The sequence below is a fragment of the Cervus elaphus genome, chromosome 12, assembly GCF_910594005.1.
Source record: "Cervus elaphus chromosome 12, mCerEla1.1, whole genome shotgun sequence".
Lineage (NCBI taxonomy): Eukaryota > Metazoa > Chordata > Mammalia > Artiodactyla > Cervidae > Cervus > Cervus elaphus.
Window position 1 is genome coordinate 46,127,917 of NC_057826.1, and position 26,705 is coordinate 46,154,621.

A 26,705-nucleotide genomic window follows, 5' to 3' on the forward strand; every position below is an offset into this window, starting at 1 on the left:
AGAAATTTGGCCAAACTGGCTGAAAGGAAAACAAAAGCATCAGTAGCATCACCATAATAGTTCCTATTTATCAAGCACTAGGAACTATGATAGGTATTCTCATTTCATCTTCCCCACAACTCTGCCAGAGAGAAATAAATGACAGAAGTGAGATTCAGAGGTCCTGGTAAATTGGGCAGCATATACCCAGCTAGCACACGGCAGAGTTAAGATGAAAAGCAAGGCCACTCTGATCCCAAAGTCTCTAATTTGATGCACACCACAGGACACACTCAGACAAGCACAGGAAGTCCTAAAGAGAAATTACATCCCAGCCCTTTTATTGCTCGTGGGTATCAGACACCATCTTCACCTAGGTTCAGTAGTGTTCCTTTACGCACATTTAACGTAAAACTTTGCTTGGCCCATGACAAAGCCCAGCAGCTCATTTCTGTTTCTCATGCCCACATAAAATCTAGGCAAAGTTACACTGGATTTTGGATTGGACACTTCCAGATGGGACCCTTCCTCTCCGGAGCGGTCTGTCCTGCGGTAGTAAGTCCCACTCTCACCCAGACCGCTACGTGTCCTGTCGGCCCACATCCCTGTGTGTCCTTCCTCTTTGCTGGGGGACACCTTTGCCATATGGTTCCCTCAGGATTGATTCATATCATCCCTTTCCCCGAGAACATGACCTAATCCAAGTGGCCAGAATACTCCATTCCCTGGCCTGAGTGACTGGCTCAGATTATGCAATGGAACCCAACCAAATCAGTCTCCCCAGGACTTTCCTGCTACTGCCAGAGTCTTTGGCCTCCAGGTGTTAAGTTGGAAAAGTATGGGTTAGGCCTCCATCTGCCATCTGGCCCCAAATAAGAGCTGAGAGACAGAGTGAAGGCACCCTGACAACGTCGCTGTGATCTCGACCTTGCACACCCAGACTAGCCACATAGAAGTTGTCTGCGGAGTTCTGTGATTACATATACCTCATCACTAAAAAACTGTGGTTCACTCTCAAAATACACACACATGCATGAGTTTATTATATACTTGCATTGCCGTACCAACATACTAAGTAATTAATACACAAAATATATACATCATAAAAGTTTGATTAAAAGCTAAATATAAATGAAAGTTTTGTTGGCTTAAACAATATTCACAACCTACAAGTTGAAACTTATGTTTTATTTGGTGGAAATTTTTAGGACTTAAGCCCAAAGGGAGCATCTCAAGCTTTGTATAGGTTGCTTTAAACAGCTGTGCATGGCAAGACCTGTAGCCTGTATCTACTGCTTCAAAAGGAAAGAGACCACTTCTGATGCTTTCCCAGTGACTAAAATATAATAGTGAACATTCAGTGTATGTGACAAGCTCTTATATGCTTCAACTGAAAAAATAACTACTATCATCCACAATTTATGTATGTGAAAACCAAGTCTTACAAAGTTCAAATAACTTGCCTGAATTCAGAGTCGGGATTCAAACAGCATGGTGTGACTTCAAAGCTGTGCTGTCTCAGAACTTTCATTTTTTAAAGCACCATTCTCTCCCGTAGACGGCTCTGGCTTCAGTCCCTCCTAGCCAGGATCCAGGATCTAATCCCTGGATCTATGGTGACTATAGCCCCTTTTAACCCCTTCGCTGACATTCTACCTTTCTGAGTCTCTCAGCTGGTCAGCACAGCACCTTTGCATGGTCCTACCCTACATGGACTCCTGGGTCTAGCAACCCTCTACTGCCCCCACCTGGCACCTAAAAGCACACACTCCACCGCTTCAATCTAATTCATTCCTTAAAGACCACTAGTCCAATCACCACGTATATAACTAAATATACACTAATGACACGCACATGCCTGGAAAGATACACCCCCACTTTGGAATAGTGGCTCCCTGGGGATGGAAGGAAGGAAATGCAGTGACAGTGTACAAAGTGAGACTTCAACAGCATATGCAGTGATTTATCAAAGAGGAGGAAAGAAATGTTTAAGACAGGTAGTTAACGAACCACTACAGCTCAGATGTCTCTTGCCTAAAGAACACTTTGTTCAGTCTCTTAGTAGCTTAGAGGGAAAAAAATCAGCAAGTGAAATTCTTAATCTAGAGAGTTTCTAGATAAGCTTCCATCTAAAATCCATTTTCCAAAGTAGCCCATCTTGCCACAAGGCAAATCCGCATTTCCACAACAGTGACTTAGAAAAGGTTAGAGAATCACAGAGGAACAGCTATAAATACTGAACTTACCACCTAGACAAGTCTGGAAAGAAATGCCTTTCTGAACAATCTAATGATTTCAGTTAATGCACCATGACAAGACGTGCCTTGACAGTTTGCTCAATCTGTAGGATTTTTACTCAGAGCTGTAGACAGCAGAAGAAAACTTAAAGTAATTAATGCAAAGTTAATTATCATGCAGGCACTGGGAATTTAATATAGTGCTTATAGAGGATTTAATTCCTGGACCTTTTTTTTATCAACGTCTCCTAAACCATCTGTGCTTCTGCAGTAAGGTTTCTAAGCTAAAATCCTATGAATGTTTCCACTTGCTCCAGGACAATTAAGCAAAACTGCATGTTTTGGTCTATCTGATCCCAGTTCAATTTAAACACCGATTAAATGGGAAATAAATTAATGTGGTACAAGTGTGGATGGAATCATCACAAGCTGGCACTTACCCACAGAAACAAACCATTCACTAATGAGATAACTGGACTCTTTATTTTGGGGAAAATACTTGATGAGATCAAACGGAGTGCACACATTCATGGGCCCCCATAAATGAGTATGTTACAAGAATGATAGGAGGTTAATTTGAAGCAGCTCTTGTAGCACAGGACATGCAAGCTCTAGTTAGAAAAATGAGGAGGCCAGCGAAAGATTAAAACATACTATCTACCTTGCCCACTTGACGATGTTTGTCCGACCAAGGTAAAGTGACTTTCTTTTTCTACTTTGTTTTATTCACTACTGTATTTCCAGTGCTCAGAACTAGGCTTGGTACATAGCAGGTTTACATTAAATATCTGCTGAATGTGTGGATGAATGTTTTACAACCAGTAAACTGTGAAGTCAAGGGGGCCTTAGGAAACATCACTACGAACAAAGATAGTGGAGGTGATGGAATTCCAGTGGAGCTATTCCAAATCCTGAAAGATGACACTGTGAAAGTGCTACACTCAATATGCCAGCAAATTTGGAAAACTCAGCAGTGGCCACAGGACTGGAAAAGGTCAGTTTTCATTCCAATCCCAAAGAAAGGCAATGCCAAAGAATGCTCAAACTACCGCACAACGGCACTCATCTCACACGCTAGTAAAGTAATGCTCAAAATTCTCCAAGCCAGGCTTCAGCAATATGTGAACCGTGAACTTCCAGATGTTCAAGCTGGTTTTAGAAAAGGCAGAGGAACCAGAGATCAAATTGCCAACATCCACTGGATCATCGAAAAAGCAAGAGAGTTCCAGAAAAACATCTATTTCTGCTTTATTGACTACTCCAAAGCCTTTAACTGTGTAGATCACAATAAACTGTGGAAAATTCTTAAAGAGATGGGAATACCAGACCACCTGACCTGCCTCTTGAGAAACCTGTATGCAGATCAGGAAGCAACAGTTAGAACTGAACATGGAACAACAGACTGGTTCCAAATAGGAAAAGGACTACAGTCAAGGCTGTATATTGTCACCCTGCTTATTTAACTTATATGCAGAGTACATCAGGAGAAACGCTGGGCTGGAGGAAGCACAAGCTGGAATCAAGATTGCCGGGAGAAATATCAATAACCTCAGATATGCAGATGACACCACCCTTATGGCAGAAAGTGAAGAAGAACTAAAGAGCCTCTTGATGAAAGTGAAAGAGGAGAGTGAAAAAGTTGGCTTAAAGCTGAACATTCAGAAAACTGAGATCATGACATCCAGTCCCATCACTTCATGGCAGATAGATGAGGAAACAGTGGAAACAGTGGCTGACTTTATTTTTCTGGGCTCCAAAATCACTGCAGATGGTGATTGCAGCCATGAAATTAAAAGATGCTTACCCCTTGGAAGGAAAGTTATGACCAACCTAGACAGCATATTAAAAAGCAAAGACATTACTTTGCCAACAAAGGTCTGTCTAGTCAAGGCTATGGCTTTTCCAGTGGTCGTGTATGGATGTGAGAGTTGGACTATAAAGAAAGCTGAGCGTCAAAGAATTGATGCTTTTGAACTGTGGTGTTGGAAAAGACTCTTGAGAGTCCCTTGGACTGCAAGGAGATCCAACCAGTCCATCCTAAAGGAGATCAGTCCTGGGTGTTCATTGGGGGGACAGATGTTGAAGCTGAAATTCCAATACTTTGGCCACCTGATGCAAAGAGCTGACTCATTAGAAAAAACCCTGAGGCTGGGAAAGATTGAGGGCAGGAGGCGAAGGGGACGACAGAGCATGAGATGGTTGGATGGCATCATCGACTCGATGGACATGGGTTTGGGTGGACTCCAGGAGTTGGTGATGGACAGGGAGGCCTGGCGTGCTGCGGTTCATGGGGTTGCAAAGAGTCGGACACGACTGAGCGACTGAACTGAAACCCTAGTTGGGCAGCAGCAATTCATCGCATTTCTGTAATTTCTCTTAATACTCCTCCTTAAAATCTGATTACTCAGAAAGACCTCTTAGGCTGAACTTCTTATGACTGCAAAGATGAGATTTGTCTACGGCAGTTGTCCCAACCTTTTTGGCACCAGGAACCAGTTTCATGGAAGACAGTTTTTCCACAGCTTGGGGAGGGAGGAATGGTTTTAGGATAGTTCAAGCACATTACATTTATTGTGCACTTCATTTCTACTATTATTACATCAGCTCCACCGGAGATCATCAAGCATTAGATGCTGGAGGTCAGGGACACTGGTCTAGGGGAACAACAATTGTAATATATTTTTGCAAAGGGTCTGGCACTAAAATAAAATAATTTGTGGGCATTATCATCTTCCATTTAACCAATATTTAACAGGTATCTATTACATGCTTGGGTGTATATAAAAAGATGATAGAGACCCTGCCTTTTAAGAAGCTTTAGTAAGATTATTGCTATTACTACTACATGAGATAAATAGCCCAAAAAATTCATAACAACACATAGCACTCAGGGTAGAGTGAATAAAGAAAATATTTCCAAGAGCAGTCGTTATGAAAGGCTTTATGTAAGAGCAGATATTTGAGATGGATCTTGAAGCACAGGTAGGATCTGACAAGTGGAGACAGATACTGGGCTACAATAAGCTCAAGGTAATGTGACTTTTAATCAAAGATTGGAGACAATTAATTCTCTGATGAATAAAGCATGCACATTTAAACTAATAAGAATCCCAGGTGGGCACCTGAGAAACTGTCTGCAGACACCACAACAGACTTCCACAAACTAGAATAATGCCACTGGCCCTGGGTTTCCCTGCAGATAAAATCTGGAGGTTCTTTAGAGGTATTTCATGGCTAATCTTTTAAAGCCCATGGTAGCTTAAAAAGAAGTAGCTACTATATTTGAACCAAAAAAGACAGTTAAGTATACCCCAGCTTTTCTGGTCAGGCTGGACTGGATCTGCCAAAGTAGAGTTCTTAGCAGTTGAAGCAGCTATAGTGCACTTCTGTCTTTCTGGGACATGTGCTAAGTTAAGGGATCAAATTGTCCTCTGGCTTCCTCAGAATAGAACCCGTGAATGTCTAAGTACATGCTATTCAAAGTATGAAACAGATGACTTTCTGGGGTGGATATAGCTCATTACTAAGCAGGCAAGTCCATGCACTCATGTTATAAGAGTCAACGATGTCCATCACAGAAATGGAGACACATGCTATGCAACGTATGAAACAGATGACTTTCTGGGGTGGATATAGCTCATTACTAAGCAGGCAAGTCCATGCACTCATGTTATAGGAGTAAACGATGTCCATCACAGAAATGGAGGCACCACATTATACGATTTTGAAAACCCCTACTTTTTTACTGAAGTAGAGTTACAATCTTATATTGGTTTCAGGTATACAACACAGCGATTCAATGTTTTTATAGATTATACTCCATTTAGAGTTATTACAAAATAATGGCTATATCTCCCTGTATTATGCAATAGATCCTTCTTGCTCATTAATTTTACACACAGTTGTTTGTAGTTCTTAAACCCTAACCCCTATCTTGCCTCTCCCCACTGGTAACCACTAGTACGTTCTATATAACTGAGTCTGTTTCTGAAACCCCCAACTGTCACTTAACAATGTCTCATACGCATCTTTCTATGAAATGAGAAATATTCATTTCTGTGGCATCTTTTTTAATGGCTTCAGAATTGTCTACTACATGATGCACTTAAATAATTTAACAGCATTTAGCCAGTCCTTAACTTATTTAACCAGTCTTTGTTTTCAGTGTTGTGCTAAAATATGATGATCTTTGTACATACATATTCCAGCACAAGATTATTTCTTCGACTGTATTTCCTAAGACTTGTGGGTCAAAATTGGGGGGGGGGGGGGGGGGCGTGATTTTTTAACGTCCTTACACCCCCTTGCATTAGTTTCCATTTGAGACTAGTGTCAGCCTTTATACCTGGGACATTCTCTCCCACACTGCACCATGAGTTGGGAGGTTTATTTCTATATTCTCTATATCCTATCATATCCACATATTGTCCACATTAGTGCCTGGCACATAGTAGCAGCTCAATGTCCACTGAATGGATGAATGGATACATGAAAGAACAGTAGCTAAAATTTCAAACTGCTTGCAAAATGTTCCTTTGAAACATCTAAAAGGAGCACATTTAAGGTTGATTGAAGTAATAAATAGGCTGTAAGTGTATTTTGACTTCAGAGAAGGAAGGGTATTAAGATGGAAGGGTATTAAAAGTTCAAGACCTGAACATTTCAGTTTCAAGTTTGCAGTTGGAATAAAGAGATTTTGGTGAGGGATATGATGAATTATTTATTAAGTCTCCCTAGCTCTGTTGCTTCTTTAGAAGATAATACCTATTCACAGCCTCATGATTTTACAGCTTCCTTACTGGGAAGAAAATAATACTGAAAGTTGTCTTTGATTATTTTTGTAAATCAAGACTAAGAAATCTGGGACTTCACTAGTAGTTCTGTGGGTAAGACTCTGCACTCCCCAATGCAGGGGGCCTGGGCTTGATCTCTGGTCAGAGAAATAGATCCTGCATGCTGCAACTAAGAGCTCACATGCTGTAAAAAGATCCTGCATGCCATGACGAAAGACTGAAGATTCCGCATGCTGCAACTAAGACCCGACAAAGCCAAATAAATACTAAAAATTTTTTTTAAAAATTTGGAAGATGCCACTTTGACTAAATGTTCACGTCTCGCGATGGAAACATTCCAAAATGAGTTTGAATAGTTCATCTGCATTAACACTTTGTACCTATTTATATCTAATTAGTGGACCTTAAACCCAAAAGTGATTGGGAAGCTATGCCTTGGAAGAAACACAAAGGAAAAGTAAAGAACATGGTGAGGGCCTCATTTAGGATTCAGAAAGTCCTAGCCAGGCCATTCATAATGGTGATAATTAAAGAAGATAAAATATGTAGATCCTGGCAAATGGACATGCCATCCTCACTGCTTAATTCCAAGGTCACATCTTTCCAGACAGAATATTAATCAAACTCTCATTTTAAAAAATGATTATCTCAGGGCCCCAATATGTTTTAAAACTCAAGAAATATCCAGTTAACTATCATAGTGAAGTCATTAGGTACTTGGAAAATTACATAATTGCTGCTGACACTATATACACATCATGCTAAAAGTATTTCCTTCTGATTTTTGGCTCAGTTTATCCAATTCCTTCACATGAAAGAATGGACTGTTTGAGATCTTGCTTTTTCTTAATGTAGGCAGGTAGTACAATAGTCATCCCTCGGTATCAATGGGAGATCGGTTCCAAGATTACGGATACCAAAATGAGCAGATGCTCAAAGCCCCACGGTCAGCCGTCTATATTTGCAGATTCTGCATCCATGGAGTCAACCAATCATGGGCTGTAAACACAGTACTCAATACAAAGTTGTTTGAGTCCACAGATGTGGACCCCATAGATACAGAGAGCCAACTCTTTTGGGAAAAATGTCTAGGTACCACAAAAAATGTTTAGGTATTCAAACCTGTGTTTCATCAAGTTTTGTTGTCTTTCCATTTTGTCTCAAAATATTTTTATTACCCTATGATTTCTTATTTGACCCATTGGTTGTTCTGGAGCATGCAGTATAATTTTATTTGTGGGGTTGTTTCCCCTAGTTTTCTTCTTGGAGCTGATTCCTAGTTTCATATCATTGAGGATGGAAAGGAAGCTCAATATGTTTTTAATATTTTTTCCTCCAGTAGTTACGCTGTAACTGCCCGTACAGTTACACTAATTTTTGAAGTAAATTAAAAAAAAAAAAAAAAACCTTCATTTCATTCAACTTGCTGTCTGAATTACATTCACTGTGGGACAGATGATAACCTGTCAATCCTAGAAGAACTAGTAAGAAAAAGTGTCCATTCTAGAGTCACAAGTTAAACTACTCCATGAAATCTATCCTATTCTCCAGGACACTTTCTTTCACTGCTAGATTTTTTTCCGTAATGAATAAACATGTATACTGGGCACTTCATAGCTTCCTTCATAGCTCAGTTGGTAAAAGAATATGCCGTCAATGCAGGAGACCCGGGTTCGATTCCTGGGTTGGGAAGATCCCCTGGAGAAGGAAATGGCAACCCACTTGGATTCTTGCCTGGAGAATCCCATGGACAGAGGAGCCTGGTGGGCTACAGTCCATGGGGTCGCAAGTGTCAGACACAACTTAGTGACTAAAGAGAGAGATACTGGGCACCAATATGCTAGATGTGGTTTAGAATTTCAGCTAGTGATTGTCAGAGCTTGAATTTGAGTTCTGCTACTTGTAAGTGACATATATATGGATGAAGCTATTGAGTTTCATATTCTCATGTTCCTCATCTGCAAAGTGAAGACTAACTTAAAGGGTTATGAACATTATGAGAGAATATATGCAATATACCTGGCTATAATAATTCCTGTATGACTGAGTTCTCACAACTCTGGAACAAGGTGGTACTACCTCTAGGCAAACGTGATCAACGGAACTGAGGTTAAGACCTGGATACTTTCTCCTTTGAGATATTATCCCCTACATACAGTGGAATATACAGTGGAAATAAATGTAATGTATCTTCTGGAAATGGGGAAACCGTGTCTCTAAAAAATCAAAAAGCTACTAGCACTGATGTTTTGGCAGCACAAAGAATCTGGAAACATGATAAGAAATGCAGTAGACAGCAATGTAGTTTAACACTGTATGAGTCTGCTTATCACTTACTTTTAAATGACAAGTCCTTTTAATCAGGTAGACTGCCTTTAACTACTTGCTCACTGTCTATACAGCATTCTCTGATATCAGAAGAGCTATATACTATCATTAAATGTACAATGGAAAACAGTGTGGGGTAACTCACTGACTAGAATGGCATACTTTTCATTGCTGTTCTTCTTAAGACTCCACAGCTTGGTGTCGAAACAAACATATACACATACACACACACACTGGAATATAGCAAACAAATCAAGTATTTAAAGCTGGCATTCTGAAGCAAAGAGTCAGACAGGACGGAGCAACTGAACAACAGCAAATTCTGAAAACAAAGAGTTCCTCAAAATGCTAAGGGATCAGTCTCCTAGGGAGACTAACCAAGGGATCAGTTGGTTAGTTAACATTAAAGTAACAAATTCACCCCAATTGATTGTCCTTATTTCGTTAGGCTCTGTGGTTCCTGAAATAAGGCACTACTTCTATCAGCAAGGGCTTCCCTGGTGGCTCAGAGGTTAAAGCGTCTCCCTCCAATGCGTAAGACCCAGGTTTGATCCCTGGGTCGGGAAGATCCCCTGGAGAAGGAAATAGTAACCCACTCCAGTATTCTTGCCTGGAGAATCCCATGGATGGAGGAGCCTGGTGGGCTACAGTCCACGGGGTCGCAAAGAGTCGGACACGACTGAGCGACTTCACTTTCACTTTTTCTACCAGCAAAGCAAGTTCCACACAAAATTTCTTTAAGAAACCTGCCAAAACCATGGCTTATGATCAGATCTTCCTGGGATTTCTTGACATGTGAATGCTCTAGCCAGACCCAGAAATGGAGGTGGTGTAAAACCACTAGAAGAAGCAGCAAAGTCAGTTTTGCAACACAAGGCAAGCACTGTTGTTCAGCAAATCTTCTCAACAGTGGATACAATTAATGTCAAAATCACAATGTGTCTCTCTGCTATTAATTTATTCTTTATATCTTCCAAGTTACTAGCTATCTTAAAAATAAACTGGAGTAAACCTAGCAAATGGCAACATTTAGTCACATTTACTAAGCATCTTCAATACAACAGGTACCTAACATGTGCCTGGTATAAAAAACAGTCCCTGCACTCTTAAGGGATTATGATAGAAATGGGTTGCCCAGACTTGCTGGAGAAAAATGGAGATGTCTATCGATCAAGATTTTTGGTTACAAATGCTGGCAAAAGGAATTTATTGGCAGGATCAAACAGAAGTCACAGAATCAGTAAGAGCCTAGAGAATCAGTTCAGGTAACTGGTGGTACCTGATGGAAGGTCATGTAGTAGAAACATCACCTCCAACCTGTGCGTAACAGCTTGAATTAAGATACAAAACCTAGGGAGAGTGTTGAAGCAGGAGAGCTTAAGTTAGAGGTTCACCCCAGAGCAACAGAAACTAGAGATTGCTATTAACACACTCAGAATGTAAAATAAGAAAAAAGTCATTCCTCCTTTAAAAAGAAATTCCAACAACAATAATTCAAATCAACATGAGGCTGAGGGTTTCCTTGGTGGCTTAGTGGTAAAGAATTCGCCAGCCTGCCAATGCAGGAGACATGGGTTTGATCCCCAATCTGGGAAGATCCTACATGTCACGGGCTAACTGAGCCCATGTCCCCAGCTATCGAGCCTGTGCTTTAGAGCCTGTAAGCTGCAACTACTGAAGCCCGAGCACCCTGAGCCCGTGCTCTGCAACAAGAGAAGGCATCGCAACGAGAAGCCCACACACGACAACCAGACAGGAGTCCCCGCTCAGCACAACTACAGAAAAGCCTGCACAGCAACAAAGACCCAGCAAAGCCAAAAATAAGTAAATAAATAAAATTACACACACACACACACAAAAAGCCATGAGGCTAATATACTCAGTATAAACACATACAGGGTAAAAGCTGTGGATTAGCTTTTCCACTTTGCTTTATATATCAATAGACGCCTTGGAAAATTCTTCCTATAGCCTTTAAAATTGATTTTTTATATATTTTCCCCTATTTTTTCAACACTCTTATTTTAGCAGGCTGCTAAGTTAATTTTTACAAAGTGTAGTCTTCATTCAATATTAAAATTTACATTGAGTGACTGAAGTCTGATTTTTTTTTCCAGATCTCCACTTAAAATGTAAGCTAAAAAAAAAAAAATGTAAGCTAAAGGACAGAGGAAAAAATAATTTCTCTTATATCATTAAATATAAAATTTAATTCAGCTCTTAGAATTATGGGTGATTATATTTTTAAACTAATGCTGATAAACCAGAAATGTATTTCTTCCTCCCAATCTTCACAGCAGAGGATGTTCGGGCAATGAGATGCTCTTAATAAATGAAACTGCCAGCTGACACAAAGGCTAAAATTAACGTTCTAAATCATGTCCCTTTGTGGACCAAGTACCCTGCACTCAACTGAGCACAGCTATCCCCAAACCCTAAGACCCCCCACCTTCTTCCCAAGTCAAAGCCCTTTGCTGTTACTGAGCTTTGCGTAGTCACACACCCAATCCTAATACTAACATTTTAACAGTAGCTTACCATGGCGGTGGCCTTGAAATGACTATTTTAGATATATTAACTAATTAGAGGAAAGGAAAGTTAGTGGCACAGTCATGTCTGACTCTTTGCGACCCCATGGACTATAGTCTGCCAGCTCCTCTGTCCATGGAATTCTCCAGGCAAGAGTACTGGAGTGGGTTGCCATTCCCCTCTTCAGGGGATATTCCCGACCCAGGGATCAAACTGGGTCTCCTGCATTACAGGCAGATTCTTTACCAACTGAGCTACTAGGGAAGCCCCATATTAACTAATTAGGTCTTCATAAAAATCCTGAGGGATTATCATCTCCATTTTTTTTTTCTAGATGAAAAAACCAAAGCACAGTCAAGTCAGTTTACAGCCATTATCTGGACTTGTGAAGATGGGATCTGAGAGGTTCTGAATAAATCTCTTCTATATAAATGCAGGGCAATGCTGGAGAAAGACTGGTAAGGACACAGATCCCGCCTCCTTCATCCTCTGTTACATGCTATGAAAGGGCAAGTTACCTAAACCTAAGATTTTGCCACTTATAGAACGAGAATAGCTGTCTGCTTCACAAGATATGGGCTAGTCCTTCTCAAACTTTTTTTCTATAAACATCTTCCTAGGGTTTCTATTTTTAAGAAATGATTTTTTTTTCCACGTGAGAATTTCTTTCTGCATCTTACAAGGTTTTTTAAGAGATTTAAAAAAAAATTCTATGACTTACAGATGATACTGCTTTTAGTATTTTCTGTGTAGTGAGTGCCTGGACAATCTATGTTTTTGTGTTATGCTAACTGCCCAGCAGAGGTCTCAACCAGACAAGCTAAAACAATAGTAACCTAAAAGCCCTGTATCATGCAACTCTCAAGTAAACTTTAAAGGGACAATTCATCCTTAGTGGTCCAACTATGCTTAGAAAAGCAGAGGATGAATAAAATCACTGCATTTGCATCCAAATACTTTATGACATCTAGTGTCTCATAATAATATGAAATTCTGACAGCTAAGAGAACTGCCTGAATGTTAAACCTGAGATACAATGTCAGCTTTTTGTTTCAGATCAGTTTCCCCAAATTAATGATCTCAAAGCAATAGCCAAGCTGCTATCTAACTAGCAGTAGGAAATCTGTTTCTTAACAGTATGTGATTTTAAAACAAGTTTATATTAAAACAAACACAAATGTAGTATGGGATGAAAATTTCAATTTTACAAATGGTTTTACACACATATTCCCCTATTACATCAATAATTTTGTTTACAAATAAGTTTCACTTTATCAACAAGAACAAAGCTGGATTCAGGTCTTCTAACACCTGATTCAGTGATCAGTCCATTTTTCTACTATCTAATATTGAAATAAAAGTTTAGCCATTACTGTATAATTATGTAACCTTAAAGATATGTAATTTATTCTAAATTTTGTCCTAAAAAACTAAGCTACTTAATATTCTTAACATACTCATAAACAATGTAAGTATACATTTCTCTTTAAACAGATCTACTTCAGCAGTATATGTGAACAAAGTCATTTTCTCCCAAGCAACTGACACTTCATACCTCTTGTCTGATGCTGTGCTGTGCTCAGTTGTGTCCAACTCTCTGCAACCCCACAGACTGCAGCTCCCCAGGCTCCTCTGTCCATGGGATATTCCCCGCAAGAGTACTGGAGTGGGTTGCCATTTCCTTCTCCAGGGGATCTTCCCAACCCAGGGATCGAACCCACATCTCCTGCATTGGCAGGTAGATTATTTATCACTGAGCCATCTGGGAATATCTATCTTTTGTTTAGTACTTTTAAATAAATATGTAAGCAGTTACTTTAGAAACAATTTTATGTGCAAATAATTTATAATGTGCTACTCATACATCCCATTTTCCAAAAACAATTAGGAATTTTTAAAAAGAAAACCACACCAAAAATTTTAATAGGCACTGGAGTCATGGAAAAATAATGTTTATTCTACTAGGAATGTCAACTTATCATTGAGTATTCTCCAAAGTGGAAATTACACAGTGCCATTTCAGGAACAGACTGCTCAACTCACCCTCAACATCCACAAGTGACTATCACAATAGTTAAACCACATCAAAACAGTCCAACATAATTAAGCTTCAATATATTGGACCATTATGTTCTTCTAAGATGCTAATAAACCAAAACCAGAAGTATTAACATCAAAAGAAAAGAAATTACCTGAGGCTAATTATCATACAGATTGTTAGTTCCTTGCTGTATCCCATCCAGAACATTAATAAAGGAAATATTTTACTGCAAAGAAAATTTTATTTTATATATATTACTAGTCATGAATTTGTCATTATTACATAAATGCTGTCCAATGCCATTAACCAAATGGCATGACCATTTTATGTCCACAATTCACTTCTGTATTTACAAACATAGTTTTCATGACTTATAAAAGTGTGCCTCTCAGTGAAGGTTTAACATTAAGATGCAACCTAGCATCCATAATAATATTTGCTGTTCTGCAGATATCAATGTAGGACAGAAGTATTTACTCCCCTTTCATCTGAGTGACCTTATGTGGGGAAAAAAAAAAGATCAACAATTTACAAGTTCTAAGTCTCCAAAGAAGATTTCCAGATGCACTTAAATAATTGCTTACAGACAGTAAGAGTTTTAAGAAACATCCTCCATGTCCACATCCTCTTGTAATTTCTGTACCATTTTGTCTTCCAGCTGCTTTCCTTTGCCTTAAAAAAAGAAATTAAACTCTTATTGATTTGGTGTGACCTTGTGGAAGTCATATCCACACTTTATAAAGAATCTTGGCTATTTTAAAATAACATTAAATATTCCTAAATAATTTAAGAATATAACTAAACTCACACAGGTCTTATGACTTACCACACATTTGCTCACCTCACCTTCATGACAACCTACATCTTAAAAATGAGAAAACTGAGGTACACAGACAAATGAATCAGTGACCCGGTCACTTGGCTAGTAAGTCCAGTAAGACGAAGGGGTGGGATGTGAAGCCTGGCCATCTGGAGCCAGGATCTCTGCTCTCAACACTGCATTTTTTACCTCAAAAAGGGATACTTAAAATCTTAGATAATAACGGTTCCTTTCTATTGTTTTGGGGGTGTCAGCACATATAATCTATATGTAAAACAACGCTCCAGGATTCTTTTTTTTTTTTAATTTGGTACAAAAAGGCCCTAGCTGGGATTTTTGCATAAATCTACCCAATATGCTGTTACAGAATTTGACTTTACTAAGGTTTAGGCACAGCTAAATCCCACCAAAATCTCTCTCCTTCTGATAGATTGTACTTGGTGCCAGCTGAGGAAAAATACTGGTTTCCTAGCACCTCACAAAAGAAATTATGCACACAAATGACTGCCCAAGTGAGTGCCTACCTGTAAGTTACAGAAGCACAAGCAAGGCTTTAGTACAAAACTGCAGTTCTCAAACTGAGGTATCAGAATCACCTGGAGAGCTACTGAAGCACAGAGGTCCGGATCCAGGGGGTTTGAACCTCTGTGCTTAGTAAGTCCCCCAAGTAATTCCCACACCAAATGAAGTTTGGGAACTATTAATATGAAACATTGTCCTTTTAATCAAAACAGGTTCGAGGCAAAATCATCTACTGAATTATGACTCAAATAATTCTGATTAACTTGGAAAGTGTTTTTACTGAAGTTAGGATTTTATGACGGGAGAAAAGAAACACCATACGCAATAAACTGAATGGAACTCAGAAATGCACTGAATCAATATTTTTTATAAATTACCAAGTCATATCCTAAATGAGAGAGAATATTTACATGAAAAAAAAATTTATCCTCAAAACACTGGCTGGTACCCAATTACGTGGACCACAAAAGCTTTTCGTTTCTCTACTGAAGACAGAGAACTCCTGTATAATGCACTACTTACCTGCAAGAGGGGCCCGGATAAGATGGATGTTTTGCTTGACCTCTTTAACGTCCTGAACTTTCTGTAGTTCTTTATTTTTCTTCAACCTAGGATAAAATACATCAAGGCCAAAAGCTCAGTTACTAAAAACTCTTTAAAAGACATTAATTCATAATTTGTAAAAATTCTATTTAGTTAACCACAAAGATGAGAAATGGGAATACAATCTGTTTCTTATTCCTTGTTAGCTTAATGATTCCTACACTCCCAATTTGTTCATTCACTGTTATTCCTAGTGCCTAGTCAGGAATAAATTGAGGGTTGGATATGTATTTGCTCAGTGAATGAAGGAATGTAACTGAAAGAATTAACAAGGCTTAGAGATCACAGACACAGAATACAAATCTCTAATCATTAAAGTATCTGTTCTCTATTTGAGGAGAAAGATGTAATCTCTGTGTTATCTACTTTTTAAAATCATTCAGTAATTACAAGAGCATGAAACACATAAGACATTCAACAACAACAAAAAAAAGTCAACAGACTAATTCTCAAGCATTCGGGCCCCTTTTTTTTAATAATTAAAAAGGTTTAAAGCCAAAAAACTCTTGACACATGCTTTTCTATGACAGACATTTGTGATGACTAGATCAAAAGTGATGTCTCTTCTAAAGAAATAGCCAGTTTCAAGCTGGGGCGGGGAAAGTGCAAGATGGTACTAGAAAATCTTAAGCCATAAAATAAGAAAACAACCAAAGAATGGTGAGGAATTGTCAACATGACACAGAGCCTCTCTGAAGAACTCTCACTGGCCAACTTAGGGTACTTAGAACACCAAAATAAACAATGATAAAGAACTGCAACACACTGAAAACAGTAAGAATTGGTGTACACACCTACATAGGATGTGAATAAATGAAAAAAATAATAAATGTGGAACTGGGGAAAAAGAAAAATGCTCTTTCTTGGATAAGAAAGCCAACTAATAAACAGGAAAGGATGAAATTAGAAAAATCACCACTTGGCAATAATAACAACAGTAACAGATTCAGGCAGAACACTAATGGATGCTAAAACCAGTAGATACCACTTCAAGGGTAACAGGTCCTTTGCTGAGTGTGTCTCCCCCAAGATGCATTGATTACAAAGAGGGGAATAAAACAGTAAAGTAGTTTCCTCCATTTCCAGGGGAGAAAACTAGCAGACACTACTTTAACCAAGTGATAAAAGTTAACATCACCAGTAAGAGGCAACATGTCCCTGGAAGACACATTTCTGTACTAGTTTGGCCAAAGGTGCCTACCCTGAATCTAATCATGAAGAAAACAGCAAACACAAAATGAGAAACATCCTGTAAAATAACTGACCTGTACTCTTCAAAAATGTCAATGTCATTTAAGACAAAGGTGAGAAACTGTCTGGATTAAAGCAGCTTGAGGAGACAAGACTGCTAAGTGCAATGCATGATACATGACTTTCTGCTGTGATGAAGGGCGTCATCAGAACGACCGGTACGATCAAGTAAGGTCTACAGATTCAATAACAGTATTTCATCAGTGATAATTTTCTGATTTGATAACTATACTGTGGTTATATAAAAGCATGTTCCTATGTTATATACCTGATACTAAAATAATGTTGTGTGTCAATTATACCTCAATCTTAAAAACCACACAGAAAAAGAACATACTAATTTTAGGATATATACACTGAAGTATACTTAAGAGGAAAAGGCATCATGTCTTCAATTTACTACACACAGAGTTAAACACAAAGTAAATCTGGCAAAATGCTAACAGAATATACACAGTTCTTTATACTACCTTGATAGTTTCTGAAAGTCTGAAGGTAGGTGGAAATAAAGATACTTTAAAACATTCATACCTGTTCATTATAAATTTAGCTTGTCGCTTCTGTTTGATCTCTTCAACTCTCTTCATTGCATCAACTATTAAAAAAAATTGATTAAAGTTAACAAATTTATGTACATTCAAGCCAGATGATTATAATCAACAAGAGCTTTAACAATCACCTTTTATTCTGATTTAGAAATGGACTAAACCAAACAAAACACTCGCTGCAAAAACAATTCCCACTGAACCAGCTGACAAAGGTACGTACTCTTGGTTAACGTCACTTTTGACTCTTTCCCAAGTATCATTTCTTTAATCTTTATTTTGCAAAAGCCTTTACTACTAATAAATTTTCCTCGTACTTGAAACCAGTCCAACATTTTTCAAATTTTATTCTACAGAGAAATTGGATTAATGACATTAACCCCAGTCTTAGTTTGTCATCTCTATAAATAAAGAGTCCTTTCCTGGTCACAAAAGCTACTTTTTCTTCAAGTACCTGAACTATGATCTCATTATGAATCACATTATATACCTGAGATATGACCACATTACGAATATTGGTAGAATGAACCTGTCAATTTGCCACATTCTTAACCACTAAAATCCAACAACTGTTTTGGAAAATTTATACAAGACCCTTGGTTAAAAGGAAGTTGAGTCCACCTATACTCTAGAATCTGTATCAGTACTATACAATGTAAGATAAATCACATATGTAATTTACATTTTTCAGTAGCCACATTTTTTTTAAAAAGTAAACTGGAACAGCTCAAAATTAAATTCAAGGTACATTTTGTTTAACCCAACATATTCAAATTACTGTCATTTCAACATGTAATTAATATAAAAAATTTACTGAGATGTAATTATCATGCTTACATGCTGTACTTTTGAACTTTACAGAACCACTAAGTTTCATGAGGTATACAATACTTATATCCCTAACAATACTTATATCCCTAAACCAAATTATCTACACTGGCAAAGTGTGTTAAGTTTTTTGTATATTTTAACTATGTCACACCTCCACAAAGTATTCTACATCTCTATTTTTTCGTTCAGATATTTGACTGCTTTTAGATCTCTGTGCAGGCACTTCAAATAACAGCAAATTTAATAATTATGCTACTTTAATAAAGGATACATCAATCAATTCTGAAAAGATTTGGGATAGCTTACAATAAAAAACACAAATACAGCAGAGCCACTGAAATAAGGATAAAACTATAAAAACTAACCAATTAAAAGAATAAATTTAATATTTAAACAATCAACTGATATTAAAGCTATGGTAATATCCCAAACCAGTGTCTCCTGAAAACTCCTCATATTCCTTTGTGACTTACTGGTTTTATTCCACAGTTCTCGCTGGTATTTGACAGGTTCATTTCTACGTTTTTCAAATTCAAATGAATTATCCTGTAAAAAGAGGAAAAATATGGTTTTAAGAGAGATAGAAAATAAGCATTTCTTAAAACTTTTTCTCCTTTTCACAGAAGTTCTAAGTATTTCAAGCTACTGTTGTTTAGTCGCTCAGTCACGTCCGACTCTTTACAACCCCATGGACTACAGCAGGCTTCCCTGTCCTTCACCAGCTCCAGGAGTTTGCTCAAACTCATGTCCATTGAGTCGGTGATGCCATCCAACCATCTCATCCTCTGTCGTTCCCTTCTCCTCCTGCCTTCAATCTTTCCCAGCATCAGGGTCTTTTCCAATGAGTCGGTGCTTCGCATCAGGTGGCCAAAGTATTGGAGCTTCAGCTTATCATCAATCCTTCCAATGAATATTCAGGGTTAATTTCCTTTAGGATTGGCTGGTTTGATCTCTTTGCAGTCCAAGGGACTCTCAAGAGTCTTCTCCAACACCACAATTAAAAAGCATCAATTCTTAAGCGCTCAGCCTTCTTTATGATCCAACTCTCACATCCATACAGGACTACTAGAAAAACCACAGCCTTTTGACTATACAGACCTTTGTCAGCAAAGCAATGTCTCTGCTTCTGAATATGCTGTCTAGGTTTGTCATGGCTATGGAAACATACTAAGATTTTCCCCAAGATGATCTCAAAGAATGTAAGTTTTCAAATTTTTTCTCCATTAAACACAACATACAAGACACCCCTAATGAAAAAATTTCTCTACATATTAGTGATTCTCAAAGGGATGGGAGGGGAGATGGGCCTATAACCATCATGAGGATTATAAATAAACTCAAAAGGCTTCCCTAATTTCCTGTTCCTAGCTGAGACTAACAGCCAGAAAACGTATATTAGACTGAACCATTTGAAACTGCCTTTTCTCATAGATCAAAAAGTCAAATATTGAGAATTTCATATGGTTCAGCTAAAATACCTAGCATGTTCATATATTTCAATACCTATAAACCTTTGTGTTACAGCACAGAGTTGAAACTACACATCCCCAAATAGTGTGGTGCTACTCTGCCTGATGTTAAGCTTCACCCTGAAATTCTTTAGGTCCCCTCCAAATGTAGTCAGTATTTTGACAATTAACAACTTTACTTATCTCAAAACATGCAAAATAATTTTTGGAAAAAACCCAGATATTTCTTGTTTTTCAAATCTATCAGACTCAGACTCAGTTAATGTGACCATTAACTCTGCACTTAGCTATTTCATTTATATACACAAGACGCTGTTCAGATCACAGTAACCTCAGCCATGACAAGGTAAAACTGGTCACCAGCAAATGAACATGACCTAGCATTCTTCCTTCACTCATACAGTTGCCACCTGTATTTGAGATGCTACAGTTCTATTCATCCATACTGAAAATTATTTTTTTGACAACAATCATGATCTGGCCTTACAAGTTGTCAAAAAATATTCTTTACACTCACTGAAAAATCTCAGGTGTTAAGAAAGCCAGAAAAGGACTTCATAGCAACTACTTAAGACACTGCCTTTACGGAGTAGAAAGGTGGGAAAAAGTCATGGGTTTGGTGGAAGAGAAAGTACAGCAGGGAGAAGACAGCTAAAAGATGTCCCGCCTTCAAAAACAGCCTGTGCAACAGTTTCTCCTCCTTCCTTTTCAAGGATAGAGTGCGGACAAGCTTCGGAGGGGCCTCATACCAACTCAGTAAGAGCAATACTTGTGGGGGCTCGCCTCATGAAACTCTCCCTCACCCCGATTCCTCATTATTCCTCCTTACGCCAGTATCATTAACTAAGTGCTCTGCTCTCAGACACAAGAAAAAAAAAAAATCGAAAAACTGATAAACAAGCTTATTACAAACCTCATCCAAGCCCTCACTGCTATTCAAACATTCTTTTATCTCTTAACTGCCTTTCAAAATCCTTAAGTAACAATTTCCAACTTCAATCCATTTAAATAATTCTCCCCTTTGTTACAAGAGCTAAAAATACTTTTTGGAGAATAACAAAAATTATTTCTACAAACTAGATTAGGAATTTTTTTTTTTTCCTTTTCAGAATTCTACAGATTTGTAGTTTTGGGGATCATGAGAGAATGAGATTGCCAAAGCCAAATACAAGTCAGTCGGTCATGAATCACGCTACAGGAAGCCTTACTAGAGCTAACTGAATCATCTTCCCCATCCAAAAGCTAAAATTCTGAAAACTACAACAACTATAGTGATAGCTAACTGTACTCACCACCGTGAGCTCTTTACCAGCTGCTTTCCGGAATGCTTTAGTCCATCTGACCTTGCGAGGATTGCGCTTCTTTTTGAAGTTTTTATGGCACTTGGATTTACAGAATCTGAACACCTATTTAAAAAAGTGTTAAAACAGTGAAAAGACAATATTAAAAACTTTTATGCCATAGGACATTACCCCACCAGACAAAATATACTATAAAGTCTGAGAAATAACAATGGTTCTCACTCACAGCTGCTTCTACTTACAGCACCATTTAGAAACATGAGACATATCACACAAAATGCTAATTGAACTATTTTTTGACTATCAAACATCATTACAACTAAAGATTGAGGGTCCCCAAAATATGGTTAAAAACTAGCATTTTTATAGAATAACAGTAAAACCTTTACTATGATCTTGAATGAAGGGAACAATTTTAAGTAAAGTCATTTATCTAAATCCATTTGCAATTCAGAATAATTTTCAAAATTCACTTTGTATATATCTCAATGAGGGGGGAGGGGTAAAGTTTCAAACAACCATTCTGAAATGTCCTTTGGTTCTTTTCACTGTTGCACAAAATAATTTCCCAAAAAAAACAACTAAAACTGGCTATAAATTTGTTTTTCTAAAGAATTTATTCAGAGATCTACTAGGAAGATTCTTCACTACTTTAATTCTACACTTTCATCTCCAAAGATATGATCCTTTAATAGTGTTTACAATTTAATGATGATTCAAGGTGCTCCTAAAGTGACTTACTGGGATTTATACATCTAAAATGCATCATTTTGCTACTCTGTCTTAGAAAAAGTTACAACTTGTATTACTAGAGGAAATCTGAGAGAAAAAGTATTATAATTGAATCTGTGCACCTTGGCAAAGAAACTTAAATTGAATTATCATGCTTAGATGTGACCCATTCAAAAAAAGGCCAAACTAAGGTACAGACATTTCAAGCTAAGAGACTCAGCAGTAAGGAATTTGCCTGCCAAAGCAGGAGACAGGTTTGATGCCTGGGTCAAGATAATCCCCTAGAGAAGGAAATAGCAACCTATTCCAATATTCTTGCCTGGGAAATTCCATGGACAGGGCAGCCTGGTAGATCCATGCAGTTGCAAACAGTCGGACACAACTTAGCGACTAAAACAATAAAGCCTCTGTGTGAGTGTGTGTGTGCACATAAATCACAAATCAAAATACTTTTCATTTTATGTACGTTGTTCTATGAGGACCTTCAAACAGGTCACTAATCACATTAGGACAGAGATTTCTTAGAAATGGTCAATACTAGAGAATTCCCTGGTGGCCCAGTGGTTAGAACTTGGCATTTCAGTGGGATGGCCCTGTGATGGATCCATGGTCCAAGAACTAAGATCCCACAAGCAGTATGGCAAGGTCAAAAAGAAAAGAAAAGGAAGAAACAAATGGTCAATATTAGATCAATTTAATCGAGGGCCAGACTTCCTGGAGAGCCCTCTACATTCCTGAATTAATTTCAAACAGCTAGAAAATATGTGAACTACAGTAGTTTTCTGGAATAATTCACTATAAAATCATTATTGGTAAAACTTCTTTTGCATATCTCCAGCCCAAAGTACTACTACCTTTTTAAGTAAAAGCCGTCCTTGTTTAATATTTACTAGACAACTCCTACACAAGTCCTCATTGAGAAGTTTGAACTGTTCTAGGTCTTCTCAGTTCCAAAGAAAGCCAATGGGAAGATACAGGGAAGCCTACCTAAACTCTGTATCTAACAGACTCACTTGAAAAAGCATGAAGTAGTATCTGAAGAGACTGGAGTCACTGAGATGGGATGGGGATTCCCACATAAAGAGCAGCTACCATGTGCTGGATGTTGCAGTAGGTGCAAGAAGTACAAGAATAATTGAAACACTCACTTTGCAAACAAGAGAAATAAAGATCAGACTAGGATATAAATAATGGGATATGGCTATACACAATAATCAAGTATAAAGTAACATGTAAATATACATTAAGGAGTGATTAAATCTCTACTGGGGTAGGTGGTGGATAATTCTGTGTGAGACAAGCTTCATAGGCTCAAATTTCCCTTTTAATCTAGTCCTTGAGCACCATCCTCAGTCTTCAACATGCAAACACATGATCCCTCTGAGCTTCACAGTTCAATACTTTTTTATGCCACTAATTTCAACAAAGATTTATTAAGCACACCTTAAAAGTATACATGTTTCTGTTTGCAAACTATGAAAATATGGAGCAGTAATATTTTACCCTGGTGGCTCAGACCGAAAAGAATGTGCCTGCAAAGCAGGAAATCCGGGTTCAATCCCTGGGTTGGGCATATCCCTTGGAGAAGGGAATAGCTATCCACTCCAGTATTCGCTCCTGGAAAATCACATGCACAGAGTAGCCTGGTGGGCTATACCGTCCATGGAATCACAAACAGCCAGACACGACTAAGCAAATAACATTTTCACTTTTTCCAGTATTTTAATTAGTAACACACTAATTCTGGTTTCCTTGGTGGCTCAGCAGTAAAGAATCCTCCTGCAATGCAGGAGATGCAAGTTCAACCCTCAGTCAGGAAGGACCCCTGTAGAAGGAAATGGCAACCTACTGCAGCATTATCGTCAGGGAAATCCCATGGACAGAGGAGCCTGATGGGCTACAGTCCATAGAGTCAGGAAAGAGTCGGACACAACTTAGTGACTAAATAACAACAACACTCTAATTCTACTCTTAAGAAGCTACTTGAGAGGCATAAGAGGGGAGATGTCTATGAAAGACGGTCTCAAAAGCTACAAGCATAAATGGAGAAAAAATAGGAGGCTACAAAAGTGCCAAGTGCCTAATCTGGGACCAGGAAGGCAGGAAAAAAGCTAAGACATCACTATCCTTTGCAAGGGCAGCATGGATAGGACCTATAGCTAGATACAAAGAGCGAAAAGAGTCAAAGGTAACTCTCAGGTTCCAGCAGAACTATCTAAGTGTTAGTCGCTCAGTCATCCCCGACTCTTTGCAACCCCATGGACTGCAGCCCACCAGGCTCCTCTATCCATGAGATTTTCCAGGCAAGGATACTGGAGTGGGTTGCCATTTCTTTCTCCAGGGGATCTTCCGAACCCAGGGATCGAACCCGGATCTCCGGCACTGCAGGCAGACTCTACCTACTGAGCTACAAGGGAAAACGACTATTACTTCTGAGAGCAAAAAGAGCTGAAGTAGTAAGAACTCTCTTTCAGGAGGCTCACTGTTAGGTACAGACAGGACTTATACAGAATACACATATAAGGTGAGGAAGTACAAACCGTAATTCCTGAGCATGTCAAAATCACCTCATTAAATATAGATTCATAGAGCCTCTTCCCCTCCCCTTAGATATTCCAATTCAACAGATCTGGTGGGAATCAGGAATCAGTTTTTCCCACAAGTGTCCAGTGATTCTGAAGTAAATATAAGAGAGCTCAAATTCTGAGAAACAATATTTTGAACAGAGGAATGAGATTCATTCCTGTATGAAAGGCAAATTCATGTATTATTCCTAAAGCCTTTCACAATGAGGCCTTATAATGACCATGCCCAACTTAAGACGGTTCAACTTTACAATGGTGCAAAAGTGATACACATTCAGTGGAAATCATACTTCAAATTTTGATCTTTCCCAGGCTAGCCATGCAGTAAAATTCTCTCTGATGCTGGGCATCTGGCAGCAAACCAAAGCTCCCAGTCCACAAAGTGAACAACTTAATAGTTACAATCGTTCTGTTTTTCAATTCAAGTAGAGGATATCATAAATTACATGAGATATTCAACACTTCATTATAAAACAGGCTTTGTGTTAGATGATTCTGCCCAACTGTAAGCTAAATGTGTTCTGAGCATGTTTAAAGAAGGCTAGGCTATATACAATATTCAGTAGGTTAGGCTTTTCCATCTTCGACTTACAATGGGTTTGCCCAGAAGCAACTCCATCGAAAGTCCAGCAAGATCTGTGTCGTTCTATCTTCTGTTTTCAGACGTACCTTTTAAATATAGATTTCTACTTGTATTTATAGCCCTACCCCAAGCCTCTATCACCATCTGCAATCCATCACTTCCTTAAACAGAGAAGTAACTGCTCCATTCTGTGCCTTTGCTCAAATTGTTCATTTCCCTTTCGCCTAAAATGCTTTCTCCTCTTCCTCTTAAACAAAATGCAAGATCCAGGATAAAAGCACCTCCTTCCTGCGTCTTTTCTTCTCCAAATCACGTCCTTCTCCAAATCACCTCCAATCACTTCATAAAACGTAACTCTGCTATTAAGTCATACCCAACATTTCTATCAACCTCTACACAATACGACTGACCGCCAAGTCTTATACATCTGTATAGAGGTGGACCTCAGCAAAGATGCTTGACCCGGCACGCGTTCAACAAGGTTTACTGAATTGAAGAATGTGGCCCACATACAAAAGTGGGCCAACAGACTCCCAGCTTCCCCGTGGGCTCTGGCTGGAATCGCTCCTCAACCTCATTACTGCCGGCCTCTCCCAACAGCGGCCTAGTGACCAGCTCTGCTCGGACCGCCTAACGGAGAAACTCCGCAAACGGCAGGTGGCGGTCCGAGCCCGTAGTAAAGCCAGCCTCACGCACCGAAATCCCAGGCCAAACCTCACGCCAAAGTGGTAGGCGCACAGTAACCCCGCGCCGAGCGGGCACGGCTTCAGTCCGGTGGGAGCGCAACTAAAACCGCCCCACTCCCCGCCTCCTCACCTTGCAATCGTTACGAACGAACATCATGCCGTGGCCTGGGTAGATAGGGCCCGAACAGAAATAACACTTTTCAATCCGCATGTTGAATGCGCGTGGAGACTCGCCGGCCGAACACCCAGCTGAAGAGGAAGTGACGTAGCCCCGCCACAGGAAGTGATTCTCTTCCCAGTTCTCCAGAAAGAGCATCCGGAAAAGGCGGTGCTCTTCAGTGCTTCTGGAAAGCGAGCCGAACGTGATCGCGCCTCCCCGCGGCCGCGCCGGGAAAAGCACTGAAGTTTGGGGCAGGCGCAGAAACGGAGTCGGGCTGGCAGCTGTCAGCCTGGGCAAGTGCAAGGTTCTGCGCCTTCTGAATTGGCTGTTAGAGCATCTAGTTTTTCCACCTACCGTATCATATTAAGTCAGCATTTACTCATATCTTATATATCCTGTCTCTAGTTTGTGCTGTTCCCAGGCGGCTCTCCACATTTGGCTCGTCTCTAGGAACTCATTTCTCCACGGCTCGAGCACCACCGGATTCTGGTCCCTAGAGGACTTGCCTGGTGTCCACGGCGAGAACCTGCTGCCCTGCACGGCAACCGAAGCTGCTGAGTCTCAGGCTCGCAGGACTTAACCAGCGGTGTTTTAAAAATTTGTAGTGGTGGCTTTCTCCACCTTTACTCCCTCTCCGCCTTTTGATTAATATACATATATTTAATTACTAGACATTAAAAAAAAACCCACCATTTGTACAGGAAATTGAT

General features: G+C 39.1%; 1 protein-coding gene across 2 annotated transcripts; it reads right to left on the minus strand.

Moving 5' to 3' along the window:
• Positions 1–26,155, minus strand: RSL24D1 (ribosomal L24 domain containing 1). Of its 2 annotated transcripts, XM_043920264.1 has the most exons (7): positions 25,966–26,155; positions 21,241–21,354; positions 18,953–19,025; positions 17,635–17,698; positions 15,772–15,857; positions 14,492–14,579; positions 1–19 (listed from the first exon to the last, which is right to left on the minus strand). In XM_043920264.1, exons 1-6 carry the CDS (start codon positions 26,149–26,151, stop codon positions 14,506–14,508), a joined length of 597 nt encoding a protein of 198 aa, XP_043776199.1. In that variant the 5' UTR covers positions 26,152–26,155; the 3' UTR covers positions 1–19; positions 14,492–14,505. The 2 variants fall into 2 exon arrangements, with proteins under 2 accessions (XP_043776199.1, XP_043776198.1); XM_043920263.1 differs by lacking the exon at positions 1–19 and having other exon boundaries at positions 13,803–14,579.
• Positions 26,156–26,705: the final 550 nt, after the last annotated feature.